At 44.2% G+C, this 15,472-nt stretch overlaps 1 protein-coding gene across 1 annotated transcript in view; it reads left to right on the top strand.

The window, feature by feature from the left end:
• LOC102368550 (phosphatidate cytidylyltransferase 1) overlaps positions 1–15,472 on the top strand; it is a 73,704-nt gene that overhangs the window by 41,996 nt on the left and 16,236 nt on the right. Inside the window, exons 6-8 of the mRNA XM_025215012.1 lie at positions 7,103–7,161; positions 11,501–11,583; positions 13,663–13,750. Coding sequence (XP_025070797.1) covers positions 7,103–7,161; positions 11,501–11,583; positions 13,663–13,750 — 230 coding nt within the window. The remainder of the gene's footprint in view (positions 1–7,102; positions 7,162–11,500; positions 11,584–13,662; positions 13,751–15,472) is intronic.

Here is a 15,472-nt window from a genome sequence, read left to right as displayed (position 1 = left end):
CCACACTGGCCACATCCTTTTTGAAGTGCAGCGCCCAGTACTGGATGCAGTACTCCAACTGCGGCCTGACCAGAGTCGCATAGAGGGGGAGTATCACCTCTCTGGACCGGCTTGAAATACACCTTTTGGATGCATAACAAGGTATGGCTGGCCTTGCTGGCTGTGGTCTGGCATTGGCAGCTCATGTTCATCTTTGAGCCAGTAATGACTCCAAGATCCCTTTCCGCCTCTGTGCTTTCAAGAAGGGAACTCCCCAGCCTGTATGTATGCTGTGGATTCCTTCTCCCAAGGTGCAGCACCCTGCATTTGTCTATGTTGAACCCCATCCTATTCTTGTCTGCCCACTTTTGTAGTCTGTCTAAATCTAGTTGCAGCCTCTCTCTCCCTTCAAGTGTATCCACCTCGCCCCACATCTTAGTGTCATCAGCAAACTTGGACTTAGGTCCTCCTTCCTCCCCTTCTTAAAAATAGGGACCACATTAGCCAGTTTCCAATCCCCCGGTACCTGGCCAGATGACCACGAATGCTCATACAGCCGGGCCAAAGGCTCCGCGATGACCCCTGTCAGCTCCCTCAGCACCCTTGGGTGGAGGGAATCTGGACCTGCAGATTTAAAAATGTCTAGCCTTTCCAGAAGATCCCGAACTACATCTGCACTAACTAAAGGCTTGATAGAGCTATCCCCAAGATTGTCCCTACCTCTGGTAGGTGGGATATCCCAGTCCCTGTTCAGGAAAACAGTGTCAAAGAAACTGTTAAAAATATCAGCTTTCTTGTTTGGTGTGGCCGCCAGATTACCGTTTGTGTCTTGCAGGGGCCCTACATTGCCTGGTGCCCTCCTCTTGCTCCCAATGTACTTGAAAGAGGACTTTTTGTTGTCCTTAATCCTGGACGCTAGCCTGAGTTCCATCTCTGCCTTGGCCTTCCTAATAGCCCTCCTACACTCCCGGGCTGAGGAGGAGTACTCCTCCTTGGTGATAGTTCCTCCCTTCCACTGGTTGTACGCCTCCCTTTTAGTCCTCAGGCATTGCTGAATGCCCTTGCTGAGCCAAGGGGGTCTCTGAGCACTCTTACCCCCCTTGCTTCTCTCAGGGACTGTTATCCTTTGGGCCGGTATGGAAGAAGCCTTACGATAATTGATGCACAATCTTATGGAGCCATCTGTTTTTGGGACCACTACTGTCGGGCTTCTCAAAGGGCTTCTGGATTCCTCGATAATGCCCAGCTTCTTCATCTCATCTACTTCTTGTTTGACCGTGGGCCACAAGTGCCTGGGTAGCCTTCTCTAATGGTTGTGCACGATCTGTCCAGGTGGGGTCTGGATACGGTGTACTACTCCCTGAGCTTCCTCGGGGGTCTCACAGAACACATCTTTGTACTCAGTTATTAGGGCCTCCAGGCTCTCTTCTTGTTTGGGATTGAGTCTACTGGCAACCTCAGTGGGGATTCCCCTATTCTCCAGATCTCCCTGTCCCCTTCTAACTCCTTTAACTTTAACAGGGTCAACCCCCTCTCTTCTGCGCCACTTCTTCAATAAGTTAATGTGATTGATTTGTCTTCTCCATGTGGGCTCCATCTGGAGCACCTCATAGCTGACTGGTCCTGTACGTCTGGTCATTTGGAACAGTCCCTGCCATCGGGCTAGTAACTTGTGCAGATTGTCAGGCAGTAGCACCAGCACCCAATTGCCGACCTTCAGCTCTTGCTCTGTGGCCTGTGCATCGTAGTGTTGTTTCTGTTTCTCTTGACTGTGTCCCAGGTTCTCCTGAGCTATTGCCTGGGCTCTCTTCAGCCTGTTCTGAAAGTTGGTTATGGCCTGTGGTGTTGTCCCTTCCTCAGCCTCGGTCTCCCACCCTTCACATATTATATGTAGGAGCCCCCTCAGTGCATGACTGTAGACCAGCTCGAATGGGGCGCAGCCGGTGGAGACTTGGGGCACTTCCCTAATTGAAAACAGAAATGGGGGAATCATGGCATCCCACCCTCGTGGGTCACCCTGTATACATGCCCGTATCATCCCCTTCAGGGTTCGGTTGAAGCGCTCCACCAGGCTGTCCATCTGGGGGGTGAAAAACAGAGGTTATGAGTTGTTTGGTTTTCAGTGTGCTGCATATCTCCTTCAGGATCCTGGAGATGAAGTTTTGGCCCTGGTCCACGAGAATCTCCCAGAGGACCCAACCCAAGTGATCCATTTCATAAGGATGCTGGCTATCGTGGGAGCCATCACTGAACACAGGGGAACAGCTTCAGGGAACCGGGTGGTGTAATCGATGATTACCAGGATGAACTGGCAACCTGTCCAGCTGCAGGGAAATGGTCCCGCCATGTCCATGACAATTCTGATGAATGGCTGCCCTGCCAATGGCCGTGGCATCAGCGGGATCTTGGCGGGTTTTAACTCCCCTGTCTTTTGGCATTTGGGGCATTCCACACAGAATCTCTCCACCATTTTGTAGAGGCCAGGCTAAAAAACCTGCCACTTCAACCGGGTTTCTGTCTTGTCCCGCCCCAGGTGCCCTCCCATTGCGAGAGTATTGCCTATCCATAGCAAATTGCCCCAGTATTTTTGCAGGGCTAAGACCTGACATTTCTTGTACCACTCCTACTTTTCCTCCACCTGGTATAGAATACCGGTCCTTACCTCAAAGCGGGGACTCAGCTTCGCTTTCTCAGGATCTAACACCACACCTTCTTGCCTGGCCAGCTGAGTCTGCCAGATGTTCCTGAAGAGAGGCTCATGCTTCTGCTCGTCCCGGAAGTACTTGCTGCTAATGATCTGTTCTAGGTCCAGGTCTCCTCCATCTTCTTCCTTGGGGGCTCCGAGACATGTGGCCTCTGGGTCACTTTGCCGCTCCCCACCACATCTTCTCAAGACCAGCATGACCACTTCCTTCATGTGTGGTCAGTCAACTCCCAGGAGCTTGGGGCAGGGAAGGGTCTCTGCCAGCTCCACCGTGATCTCTTCCATGCAGTCCATCACGGATAGCCATAGCCACTTCCTCTCGTAGGTATACAAGGCCCTGTGGATACAGACCATACTCATGGGCGATTTGGGACTCCCTAGCTGTGGGGGTACCAGGTCCGTCCTTATCATGGACTGGGAGCAGCTGGTGTCGATGACTGCAGGAATGATGGTGTCTCCCACTCAAACCTTGACTGGCTTATTCTGTCGCCTTGGCTCCTTGTGCTACCCAAAACTGCAGTCCATCTTTTCATCATGAGGACTCTTGGTCGTTAGCTCAGCTCGAGGGCGGTGTGGGCAGAATTGGGATACATGCCACTTTTATCCGCATCTATAGCATGCTGTGTCCCTGGCATCCCAGCCTCAGGGTTCCCAGTCTGTGGGCTGGACCATGTTTCCCCTTTTCCCTTTGTTGGGGCCTTCTGGATGCTATCCCTGTGCAGGGCCAATGCGGAGGGGGCCTAAGCGCACCACCCAGCTGCTCAGCTCCCACTTACAAGCAGCTGCCATCCTCTTGAAAGCTTCTTAATATGCCTCCACATCATCCTGGGGTGTCATACTGGGGACCTGAGAGCCTTCACTGTCCCTCCCCAGGGATGCCTGTTGGGCTTCTATTTTTTTGCATAGATCCTGCTGCTGGGCAAACAGTCAGATCTTTGCCTCTGCTTCTTGTGTCCGCACCCGGACCATCTCTTCTAGTTGAGCCTGTTGGCCCTGTAGCAATCACAGAGTAGTATTAGGAGCCTGCTGCCAGTCAGTTGGGGTCTAGATGTCCATAGATTCCATGGTTCTCCATGCAGCTTGGGGGATTTCCCGGTCAATGCACCACTTTGGGAGCGGGTGTCAGTTACCCTCCCCTCCTCTCTTCGGGACTTGTCTGCCATGACTAAGGAGATGAAAAGATAATAAGATGTTTATCCCTGAAGGGGAGGGTGATAAGTAATGAGCCACCCAGGCGACAGTTTCACCAAGTGCCGGCCTTTATTGGTGCTTGATACACAGTAAATAACTGTGCTAATTACCCTATTAGCATGGAAGCGGCTGTTCCGCCGCTTGGCTGATTGCCGTTTCTCTGATCTTCTCCCAATCACGGTGGTTTCCCGGCCATCCTGATCGGGGAATGCAATTGTCTCTGGGGTTTTTCCTGGAGCCATGTCCCCCAGGCTGTCATGGGTCTTGCTGGCTTCCCGCCATCCACAGCCCTCTGCATGAGCATCCCCAACTTACCAGTTTGTTGTCAGTTTCCTGTTTGCGGTGCCTTTCACTGCTCAGCCATCCCTGCAGTTGAACTGCTCTGCTTATCTCCAATACCCTGAGGGCAAATGTGTGATCCCTGACTCTGCCTTTTATGCACAGTGGTAGCTGTATTTACCCTGATCCTTCTCCGGTATGTAAACCCCCCACCACTGTGCCCAGGCTCTCTCCCTTACCGGCATCCCGGGTATTACTTGGTAACAGGGCTTCAGCTCAAGCCCCTATTACAGACAGCTACATTAAACTTTTTGTAGTGGTCTCCCTATTACTATGCTGACATTCTTCCTCACTGCACTGTAGACACACCCATTCTCCAAACACAAAAAGGAGCTTCAGAAAAAAGTATAAATTCTGCTTCAAAGCATTGTAAAAAAAGAAATAGTTGAAAACCATATTAACAAAAAGGCTTATAATTTCTGCTCTGCTCTTTTCTTCTGGTTCTTGTTAAGTTTCTCAGGCACATGATACAAACAAGAGATTGTCAGATCTGTATTTGCACACAGTGTTTTGTTAATGTGGAAGTGATTGTTCTTAATGAGGAGGCAACGGTGCTTCCATGATTGCAGGGGTTTCCTTGGCAGTGAAGAGATCTGGATTTGTGAGGACAGTAGCAAGTGCCATTCCATTCTTGGATGGCAGCTTTTGTCTCTGGGGAGGGCAGGAGACTTTTATGGTAGTGACCTTGTGGGGAGTGAAGGATCTGCAGCTATGTCTTTCTGTCCCTAGCACAACCATTTCTTTCTTATCTCATCAGATTCCTTCATAGAGCTGGGGGAATTAAGTGTGTGTTCGGGGGCTGAGATGTGTGAGTGGGGTTACCTCTTTCATTCTCCAGTTCTCTATAGAGGGTTTGGATGTAATGGGGAAGGAGACAGTAGAAATTCTTGTTTTGTTAGGACTCCTCTGCGTATCCTGGCAAGAGCTGAGACATTAGCAGGCATTACTGTTGTTCATGCTAGTTTTGAAGTTAGGTGATGGAGCAGAAGATAAACAGGGAAGCAGTAGGCACGAGCCTATTTGCAGTAATATTGTTTGTGGATCTGAAAGAAAATACTTCACTTGGGTTCAAGAGCTTTGGGTTCTATTCCTGGCTCTGCCATTGGTGTGCTGGATGGCCTTGGACAAGTCTCTTTGCCTCAGTTTTATCATATGTAAAATAGAGATAATGACCTGATCTCCTTTATGAAATCTGAAATGTGCAGATGAAAAATGTTGTAGGAAAACACTGTTGTCATTTTAAAACAGTGCAATCAAGTTGATAGTCCATTACAAGTGAACAATTCATGTTGTCCTAAGGTCATGTGAATATTTTTCCTTGTAAAAGTAAAGTAGTAGATTTAAAGAATTGAAATATTGGTATAATGATGGAATATTGTAGGTTTCTTGTAATTGTGTATATAAACAAAATAGCAGCATAATTTATGTTATTACTTCTGCAGGTGTCAAGCTGTAGGCATTGCACTTCTGTTTGGATAAACTAGTCAAAGCTGGTGGTTCCAAGTGTTACAAATACATAGTGATGGCTGAAAAATAATCTGAAGGGAGAATGCTTCATGGCTGTTTAAGTGTTATTTGTGTGAAGAGCATTTGTAAGGCTTCATGCTGTTTTGATGTATGTAGTAATCAGCTTTTCCACTGAGGTCCATTTGCAAGGCTGTTTGTGGAATGCTGTTTTTCTAGTTTAGTTGCATTAGGGACATAGTCTCACCTGTTATAGCAATTTCTAGTTATCCGGATAGTCCAATTGAGTGACTCCAGTAGGAGCTACTACCTGTTGCTTTAGAAAAAGGTTGACGAAAAACCCAAATGTTAAGTATGGCATAATCTGCCCATTGGAAAAGTCTTTCCTGAGTAGTTACATGAAACAGGATATTTGAATAGTTCATACTGTTATTCCCAATGCATATACCTTGAATAGGTCGACACTTTTTTTTCTACTGGTAAATTCCATTCACGTAATTTCTGCTTCTCTGAAACTCCTCACTCCCTTTCAGTGTTGACTGTTTTTTGTCATCTGCAGATGTTGCTGTGTCATTGTTCCTTCCCTTTCAAATCATACCAAAGATACATTACCCAACCTTGGCCTTAAATACAGCACCTGGTAACACCCCACTTTTTAAACTTTTTGCCAGGATAAATATTGGCCCTTTTCCATGTTCAGTACTTAGATAGAAAACAGGAATGGATCATAAACTGGCTTTTATTGGTCCTTTAGAGTTTTTAATACCCTCCAGCTGTTTGTCACAAAGGTTCCACTGAGCCAGTGAGATACCCTTGTGGAAACTTGGGGTTCTTGAATTTTGCATAAATCAATCTTGCACTAGGCTGTTCTAGGGGGCTGAAGGGATACCACTGCTTTTCCTTACACTGACCGCACCCAAGTGGTATCATTCCATTTCAGTCAGGCTAAATCCCTATCTCCTTTGAAAGCAAGTGTTGGGGGAATAAAATGTCATTTCTTTCTAATAGAAATATGGCTTTAACCGTGTGTGTATGTGTAGAGAGAATCCCCAAGCAGGCATTTTGCCCTTAAATTATGTCCAGTGAAGACTATTACAGTCAGAATACAATATCTTAGATGCTGGTTTTGGAGGAGTAGTTGCTAAAGGTAATGTTCCCATAATACAAAAAATATTAATGGTGAGACCTTTTCTTGCTACTGACTTATTAAAATATTTAAATAGAAGTCAAATAACTAGTATTGCATGATACTGGGTTCAAACGAATATGTATACCTATTACTGGATATATTGAAATCATCTGAAAGATTTGATGAAAAAACTAATCTGCATCAAAGGAAAAAAAGTGTATATCAAGGTAGTGTTTATCTAATACGATAGTATACAAGATTTCACAAAACGCGCATGTTTTTTGTTTGTTGTACAGGTTTCTGCATGTTTGTACTGAGTTTAGTGAAGAGACAATATCGTCTACAGTTTTACATGGTTTGTATTAACCACTTTTATATATTCACTCATCTTATTATTGAAACCATAAGTAATGTTAAAATATCTGTCTTGTCATTATTCAGAAGCTAAAAAATATTTAAAATTAGCTAGTAAGTTCATTGTAATAAAATGGGTTTCTAAATGTCAGGTTTTGTAGATATGGGTATTTCTAGCTCTTAACTTAATTAGTGTGTCACAATGTGGCCTCAGAATGACTACATACCTATAATTTGTGGGATTTTGTGGATACAAAATTTGTTTTCTTTTTAGTGACAGTTTTAAAAAATAATTTGCAAAATGGTACGTGTTTATTTTTGGCTTCTAAGTCTGAGAATATTTGGGATAGTGTGAAAGGTAAACCTTGCCACTCAAACAAGAACCTTCCACAGTGGCCTTTTTTATATTGTTAGAATGTAATTGTGCAGTGAAAGAAGTTTATCATGTCTTTGACTAGTGATTTATCAGTTAAAGGAGTGCTATGGTCTGCTGTAGATTGTCACTTAAAAAAACTAAACTAAAAAACAACACCACACTTGAATCAGTATTCTTTCTATCTCATATTCAACACAGTGTGCATCTAAAATTTCCCTATTATAAAACCTCTTTAGAAACAGCAGTGATAGAATCCTAAACCCTGTCTTTGAGGCACCGTCTCTGTCATTTGAGTCCAGGCAAAAGTTGTTTAAATCTCTAGGCTTGCATTCAGCAACTCTGGTCACCTGACACATTATTACTGCCACTAGTACAATCTTAACATTGTGGAGATCAGCTTGTTTACCAGGACACGATTGAGCTTACTTCTGTTCAAAAGTGGAATAAAAAGATGGTCTCTACCGAATGGGCGTATCTGCAGACAGTGTACACATATATTAATTTCACTTTTTCCCTGGGGAAGAAGGACTGTGAAGGTTGCCAGTCATAACAGCCTTCTGAAAGCTGCCTAGGTTTTACAGTGATGAGAAAAATATGAACATGTCTGCACCGTGACATCAGTGTGCCCTGGCTGGGACAGTCCCAAGCATGTTCCACATGCACACACAGAAATATATTGGTGAAGTGCTGTACGGCGGGGGTGTCAAAGGTGTGGCCTACCAGCCAGATACAGTCCATGGAGCCCCATCATCTGGCCTCTGGTGGTGGCCCTATGTCTACAGTTGACCCACATGGTGCCTGCTTCAGCTGATCTGGGACCCGTGCTGCATAAGGTGTACCTACCTCCCCCACCACTGTCTCTCTCCCCGCATGGTGACTTCTCCAGGGTGACTATGTGTAGAATGAATCCTGGACAGGCCAGAGAGAACACCAAGTGAAGCTTGCATCTTGGACAGGCCCTGCAGAGGTGCCACATGTGGCTGAGTCTCAAAGCAGGTGGAGTAAGTACCATATGCCCTAGATCTAGCAAGCAGGGTTGAGGGGAGAGAAGATGGGGTTGTTCCATGGACCTGATCCAGCCTTTGGGGTCAGCCTTTGGGCTCAGCAAACATCATTCATCCAGCCCATGGACCAGGCCTACACCACTCATCTAGCCCACAAGGCCAAATTAGTTTGATACCCCTGCTGTAGAGCAGTGATTCTCAACTGGCATGCTGTAAGATCCCTTAAAGGGTGTTGTAGGGTCCTGCACAATAAGAGGATGGTTAGGTGTGCAAACCTTCACACCATACCTTCACAAGGTAAACCCAGAGATTTCAAATAGGAAACTATAGTGTCAAAAACTTCCTGGCCTGTTGTGGCTTTTCTGACTTTTTTAAACAGAAAAAACAGCTCTATTATCTTTCCATAGTCAGGAAAAAAACCCAAGTGAAAGCTAAGAGCTGTCATTTTTGGAGGGGTGCCTTCAGTCTAAAAAAGCTGAGAACCACAGCTTTAGGGTTGTTCTTAGAGGCATGCTATTAAGCATGCTAGAAATCAGGGTCTCAAGAATGGCCATTTAAGGACACCCTACAGTGTTTGCAATAGCAAGTTTTTGTGTTTAGAGCAGGGATGGGCAATTATTTTCCCTGGAGAGTCACTTAGGGAGTTTTGGTGAGCTATTGTGAGCTGGATCAGCATACTCCTCCCACCCCTGCCTCCTCCCCCCAGCCCACAACAGCTCACCAAAACTCCTTAAGTGGCTCTGCCCTGGGGCTTGGACCCGCACTATCACTGTCCAGTGATCCCAGCTCCAAGGTCTTCATGGAGACCAGCCCAGAAACCCTGCTTGGCTAGGTGGATGGGATGGGGCTGCGGGTGAGCAGGGAATGGTGTCTGAGAGTATGATGGGTAGGACCGGGGCCAGGAGCATAGGGTGGTGACAGCATGGGGCCATGGTCTGGGGCAGAGCTGTGATCCATCCTCCAACATGCCCCTACCCATGGAACCAGCACTTGTCGCACAGACGTGTGGGCAGCAGATTGTGGCTCTGCCCCGAGTCCTGGCCCTGTGCTGTCACTGCCCCATGATTCTGGCCCCAGTGCAGCCCACTCATCCCATTCCTGGATGCTGCTTCCTGCCAGCCTGCAGCCCCATCCTATCTGCCCAGCCAAGTGTGCACGTGTCCTCGACCAGTCTCAGTGGAGACCCTGTCTGTCTGCCCACTCTGTCCAGTGTCCCTAATAGTGGGTGTGGGGCAGACGGACCAGGGTCTGGTGCCAGTGGTGACACTGGCAGCAGCAGCTAGAAGGAGCTGCCACTTCTGGGAAGCAGAGCCTGGCTGCTGTGCTACGCTGCCCTAACCCCAGTGCCCGTGGGGGTGGCGGGACTGGCCATGCACACCACGGCCCAGACTGCCTCCTGCACCAGGACTGGGTGGGGCCGAGGGACCTTCTACAAGCTGGATAAAATCCCTTTGTGGGCTGGATTCATCCTGTGGGGCTGTATTTTGCCCACCTCAGGTTTAAACTGAGCAGGAGGATGTGACCAGAAGGAGGTTTGGGAGTGTGCTGCTGCCATGGAGTAAACACGCCAGTGAAAACTTGAACAGCATGGAATGAGCAATGCAGAATTCCTTTGTTGGCAGGGAGCAGTCTCACTGAAGGAGTGGATATTTGCTCTTGAGCCTTTTCCAACAACTACAATAGCAGCAGTAAAAATTCTAGATGCCAAAGGGCATCTTGCTCACAGATTATCTTTTCAGTAGGCCCAGTTACTTTGAACCACGCAACCTCTCCCCCACCTTGAAACTTGAGCCCTTTGATTGGAGGTAAATGTTTGCTCTTAGAAAATGGAAAGCAATGTCTGGTAGGCAAATGGAAGGAAATCACCAGTTTATAAATGCTAAATAATATTTTTAGTCCAGGTCTCTAGAGTCCATAACACTAAAATTGCTTATCAGAAACATGAGCAACTCTTGATTACTAAAAGGTTTTGATGAATGAAAAGCTATAAAACTCTAGCTGTTGATATATACTGTCTTGAAACCTCTGCCTGCATCATATGTACTGACACAACAAAATACTTTTAAAATACAATGTACTAATGCATATATACTAATGGAAAAGGATTATATACTCAACAGAGTGACTTTATACAGTATAAGATAACAAATTCTTATTCTTACTATTCCTACCATTAGAAACCTGAAATCTCAATATTTAATAAGAGGGCTTTGTCATGGCAGATTTCCATATCTCTGTAACATGATTCTTTCATGAACTCTTCAGTGCCATTTTAATGTTATATTTCTAACTTGTCTATCGTATGTAGAAACAGAGTATCACAGTGGCTACCATTTTTCTGTTTTTTCATATTCATGTTGTCTTTATAGATTAAGTGTTTAACATGCAAAAATCTAGATCGGGGTTGGCAGCCTATAACCCAAGGCTGGATGTGGCCCATGAAGATGTTGGATTTGGCCTGGGAAAGTCTGACCTAGCATGGGGAATCAGGCACAGCACAACTGTGCTGAGCCACTTTGTCCCCTCCACAGCACCCTTCTCCACAGTCCTTCCTGTTGCTGTCTCATACCTGTACTTAGCTTTCTTGCAGAGGGGCTTGCTATCTACAGGGAGGGTAAGCTCAGGTGGTTTGAACTCTTGGGCTCGGAGGAAGAAGTATGGAGATTTTCAGCCCATGGACTGGGTCACAAACTCTAGCCCTCAGTAGCAAAAGTTTGCCAACCTCTATCCAAGATGAATGCTGTAGATAAATTTTAAAAAAATGTTCCTCATGTATCATTTTTTTCAGAAATGTAGCTAACTCATGATATATATTATACGCACACACATCTTTTTCATTATCAGTAAAACTGGTCTTTCCTTTGAGCTCCTCTTCATCTCCTTCATTTGAAATATCAGTATATACCTAGATGTTTTGATCTGTGTTTTCACTAATTGTTGTGTTGTTTCACTGTTAACAGTTCGCATGGACTCATGTCACTTTGCTGATCACTGTAACTCAATCTCATCTTGTCATCCAAAATCTGTTTGAAGGCATGATCTGGTAAGGGGACAGTAATAAACTGGTTTGTAATTTTATTGCATATATATATTTTTAAGCACATGAATAATACCACCCTTTTGCAGCAAATTATTTAAATATATGCTTTGGGTTTAAAGTTATGCACATGCATGTAATTTGCTAAATATGAATGGAATGTCTTGCATGTTTATTTAACGAAACATGTGCCTAGGTACTTTTCTTAACTAAGATCTAAATAAGTAAATAAGTATTCTGAGTTTCAAAATGGCTGAACACTCTGTGAACTAATTGGGAGCTGCTTACAAATCTCTTAGCACTTGTAAATCAGGCTACTTAGGAATTTAGGAGTGGATTAAGGAGTCTAATTTTAGGCACCCTTTTGTGGAAGCAAATCACTCATCTAATTATTAAAAATAGTCCTCTCTGAGTAATCATTCTTTCCCTAACCTTCTGGAACCAGACCTATTGTGCCAGAATTCTTTCTGAATAAAATAGTTATTTTTAAGGGTCCAACAAAGATAATTTTATCACACTTCATCCAAAGAAATTCAACTAAAATAAACAAAAAGCAACGGTTTGGCTGTATTTCCTTTTTTTGATAGACAATGGTTATCTGAACAAATCAAAATTTATAGTAGATGATGTTCTTTAGTAACACTTTAACTACTTAATTTCCTACATAAATAGTTCAGATGTTTTAGAGCAGGAGTTGGCAACTTCTTACAAATGGTAGGCTGCTGCTTGTGACCCAGCCAACACTGGTCTGGGTTCTGGTGCAATTAAAGGGAATACAGTTAGTTACAAAGCAGACATCTTTTAAAAGTAGCTTGAAACTGGATGGGTTACCTTGAGGATCAAATATGTAAGAATTCACTTCTAGTTGTATATTAAGCTGTTACAATACACTTGAAGTGACACCACTGGGGTAAAACTGCATGTTAATATCCTTTTTCTTTACTGACTGTAGAGGGAATTTTGGACTATTATTTATTGAGAAATACTGAGTGAGCACCCAGGAGTTTATTATACACATTGTTCAAAGTGTACAGCTTTGCCCGGATTGCTTTTTTCTCTCATGGTGCATGTGAAGTTGTATATTAATTAATATTCAACTACAATTGCTGAACTTGTTGGATACAGGAGCCCAACAAATCCTCTGCTATGTTTGAAAAGTGTATGAACCCATATTTTTTCTTAGTAAGCCTGGTGCTTAAAGTTAAGTGTCAAAAAGTTAAGTCTAGTTTTGCATGTTTATAGTTTTGTTGTTGAGTTTCAACAGCTACTGAAAAAGCTGTTTTATGTCTGTCTACAGACGTACGCTGCATTTTATCAACATTTGAAGTTTAGAAAGACAAAAAGGGAGGCTAGGGCTATGTCTTTATGGTAAACATTCTGACCTCAGTTGTGCCACACTTGAGCAAACTGGGCTGTTTCAGCATGGCACCCTGGATGAGATAATTATCACCTCTGAATGATAATGCCAGTTTATCTGACCACCAGGTAATTAACCTGGCTGTGCCAATGTGGTCATGCTGCTTTTAGTGTAGAAAGCAGCCTGCCTGGGGCAGTGAAAAGTACTTGAGGGTGATACTGCTGAGGATAGGAAGTTTACTATATAGACAGAGCCTAATAGACCTGCAGAATAAAGGGAGAGAAGGACACTAATCTGAGAATGTAATAACTATCATAACCTACTAGCCCTGTAGAAAGGAAAGAAGGAGGCTTTTCATTTTTTTAGATTTCATTAGATGTATAACAAGACATGTGTTTGCCTTGATGTGACTAAGTACCATTAATTATTATGCTTTTGTGTTAACTGTAGTACTGACCTGGTTTTATATTATAAAAAGTAATTCTACTTATATGCAAGCTTGATGCCCAAGCATTTAGATCTTTGTTGGATAGAAGCTATAAATGATGCAACTGAATGTTGCAAAATTGACTAGATGGGTATAAGAAGAAACCAACTATGTACTGTTAGTGCTTAAATAATACAAAAGAAATGCTATCATCATGTAGTTTTAAGTGACTAATATTCTTGTGTTTTCCTTAAGTTTTATTTCAGCATTTTTCCTGAAGAGTTTCTATATTTCTTTCTAGGTTTCTGGTACCAATCTCAAGTGTTATCTGCAATGATATTACTGCTTACATTTTTGGCTTCTTCTTTGGGAGAACTCCATTAATTAAGGTGTTGATATATATAATTCTCTATGAGCTATTTTTTACAATTTTTAAACAAGTAGCTGATACTGTCCCAGAGTTACTTTTATGGTATATTTATAGCAACTGTATCTTGTTTTCACACACACATTACAAGCTATACTGATACATTATTTTGTTTGTTTTGCTATCTGCAAGATCCTATAAAAAGTATTGATCTATATTCGTAATAGTGACTGTGAACTTATAATGTTAACATCTTGAAAAGCTAATGGGTCCACGCAGCTTTTATATGTCTTCCAAATTGTGCATTGTGAATGAATTAGGTAATTTAACACAGCTATATTAAGAGAGGAATTTTATTCAAAATATTGGGGATGCATAGTCCAACATTATGCCTTATGGCAAATTTGCTGTATGCCAAGATCAGACAGGCATAGGTTTCCCCAGAGTCTTGACTTTGGCAAAGTACCAATAAGTTATGCCTTTCTTTGTAAATTTTCTAAATCTTCTGATACAGACTGCTGCCAAGGGTAGCATATTGTAGCATATATGGAATAATTGGCCCATTTGGGACATGGCAAGTACTATGTTCCTACATTGCCAAACTCTTAGTTACAATTAATATAACATAGGATGAGAGACTTCTGCTTTTTGCAGACCTGTGAAATCTAACATTATGCCTCACAAGTTAACTGAAACCTTCACTGATACTGTTTTGAGTCATATTACTATATTTACTTGATTCTAAGATTAGTTCTCCCCCCTCCCCCATTTAATATGGGGGGGAAAGCCCCTCATCTTGAAATGGAGTATGCGGTGTTTGGGGGCAGGCAGCAGCTGCAACTCTGGCTCCAGCCCCAACCCAGGTTTGGGGGTGCAGAAGTGGCATGGAGGAGGAACAAGGGAGGGCAGGAGAAAGGGACACAGGGGCCTGAAGCTGCAGGGATCAGAAACATGGGTGGTTAAGTGGGGTGGGTGGGGAGACAGGTGGCAGGGGGTAGGCTGCCTGCCTCCCTTACTGTTTGCCCTACCAGCTGTATACTTCCTGCCCCCTACCATTTGTCCCACTACTGCCTGTCACTGTCTCCACTGCCTACCCCCTTATTTCCTTTCTCACTGCCTGCCCCATTACTGCCTCCCCCACTGCTTGTCCTACTCTGTGCCCCTCCCACTGTCTCCCCCACAACCCATCCCATTACTGTCCCCATCATCGCCTGTCCCCCCTGTCACAACCCAAAGTTGTGGTTTTTTGTTTTTGTGTGCTTCGGCACCGCTAAATTATGTTCCCGCCAAATTGCAGCTTCTTTACACGGTAGAGTTTTCTTTTGCAATAGGAAAACCTGCGTGCAAAAGAGTATTTCCCGCTGTTTATAGCCTTCTTTGCATGGTGCATTTCTTTTGCATCATAGTGATGCACGGTGCAAAGGAGTTCCCGCCATTTGTATTGAGATTCGCGCCACATTATTGGCTGATCTTAATATAGGCACACGTGGCGGCTAGCGATTGGCTTGCTAGCCGTATAAAGAGCTTGGGTAGTTTCCGCCCAAGTTGGAGAGAGAGAGAGAGAAAGCAATTAGAGTTCGGGAGAAGGAGCGTGAAGATTTCTAAGCGCTGCTAATCCCTTCGAACCCAGCTTTTTTCTTTCTCCTTAAGAGGGCAATAGAAGGCCAATTTACCGAACCCACGGAGTCTTAACAACTCCGGGGGACCTATTTACTGAACCCACGGAGCTTCAACCACTCTGGGG

This window comes from Alligator sinensis, unplaced genomic scaffold (genome assembly GCF_000455745.1).
Source record: "Alligator sinensis unplaced genomic scaffold, ASM45574v1 scaffold1142_1, whole genome shotgun sequence".
NCBI lineage: Eukaryota > Metazoa > Chordata > Crocodylia > Alligatoridae > Alligator > Alligator sinensis.
Note: the sequence above shows the minus strand (reverse complement) of the source record. Positions and strands in the feature narration are given on the sequence as shown.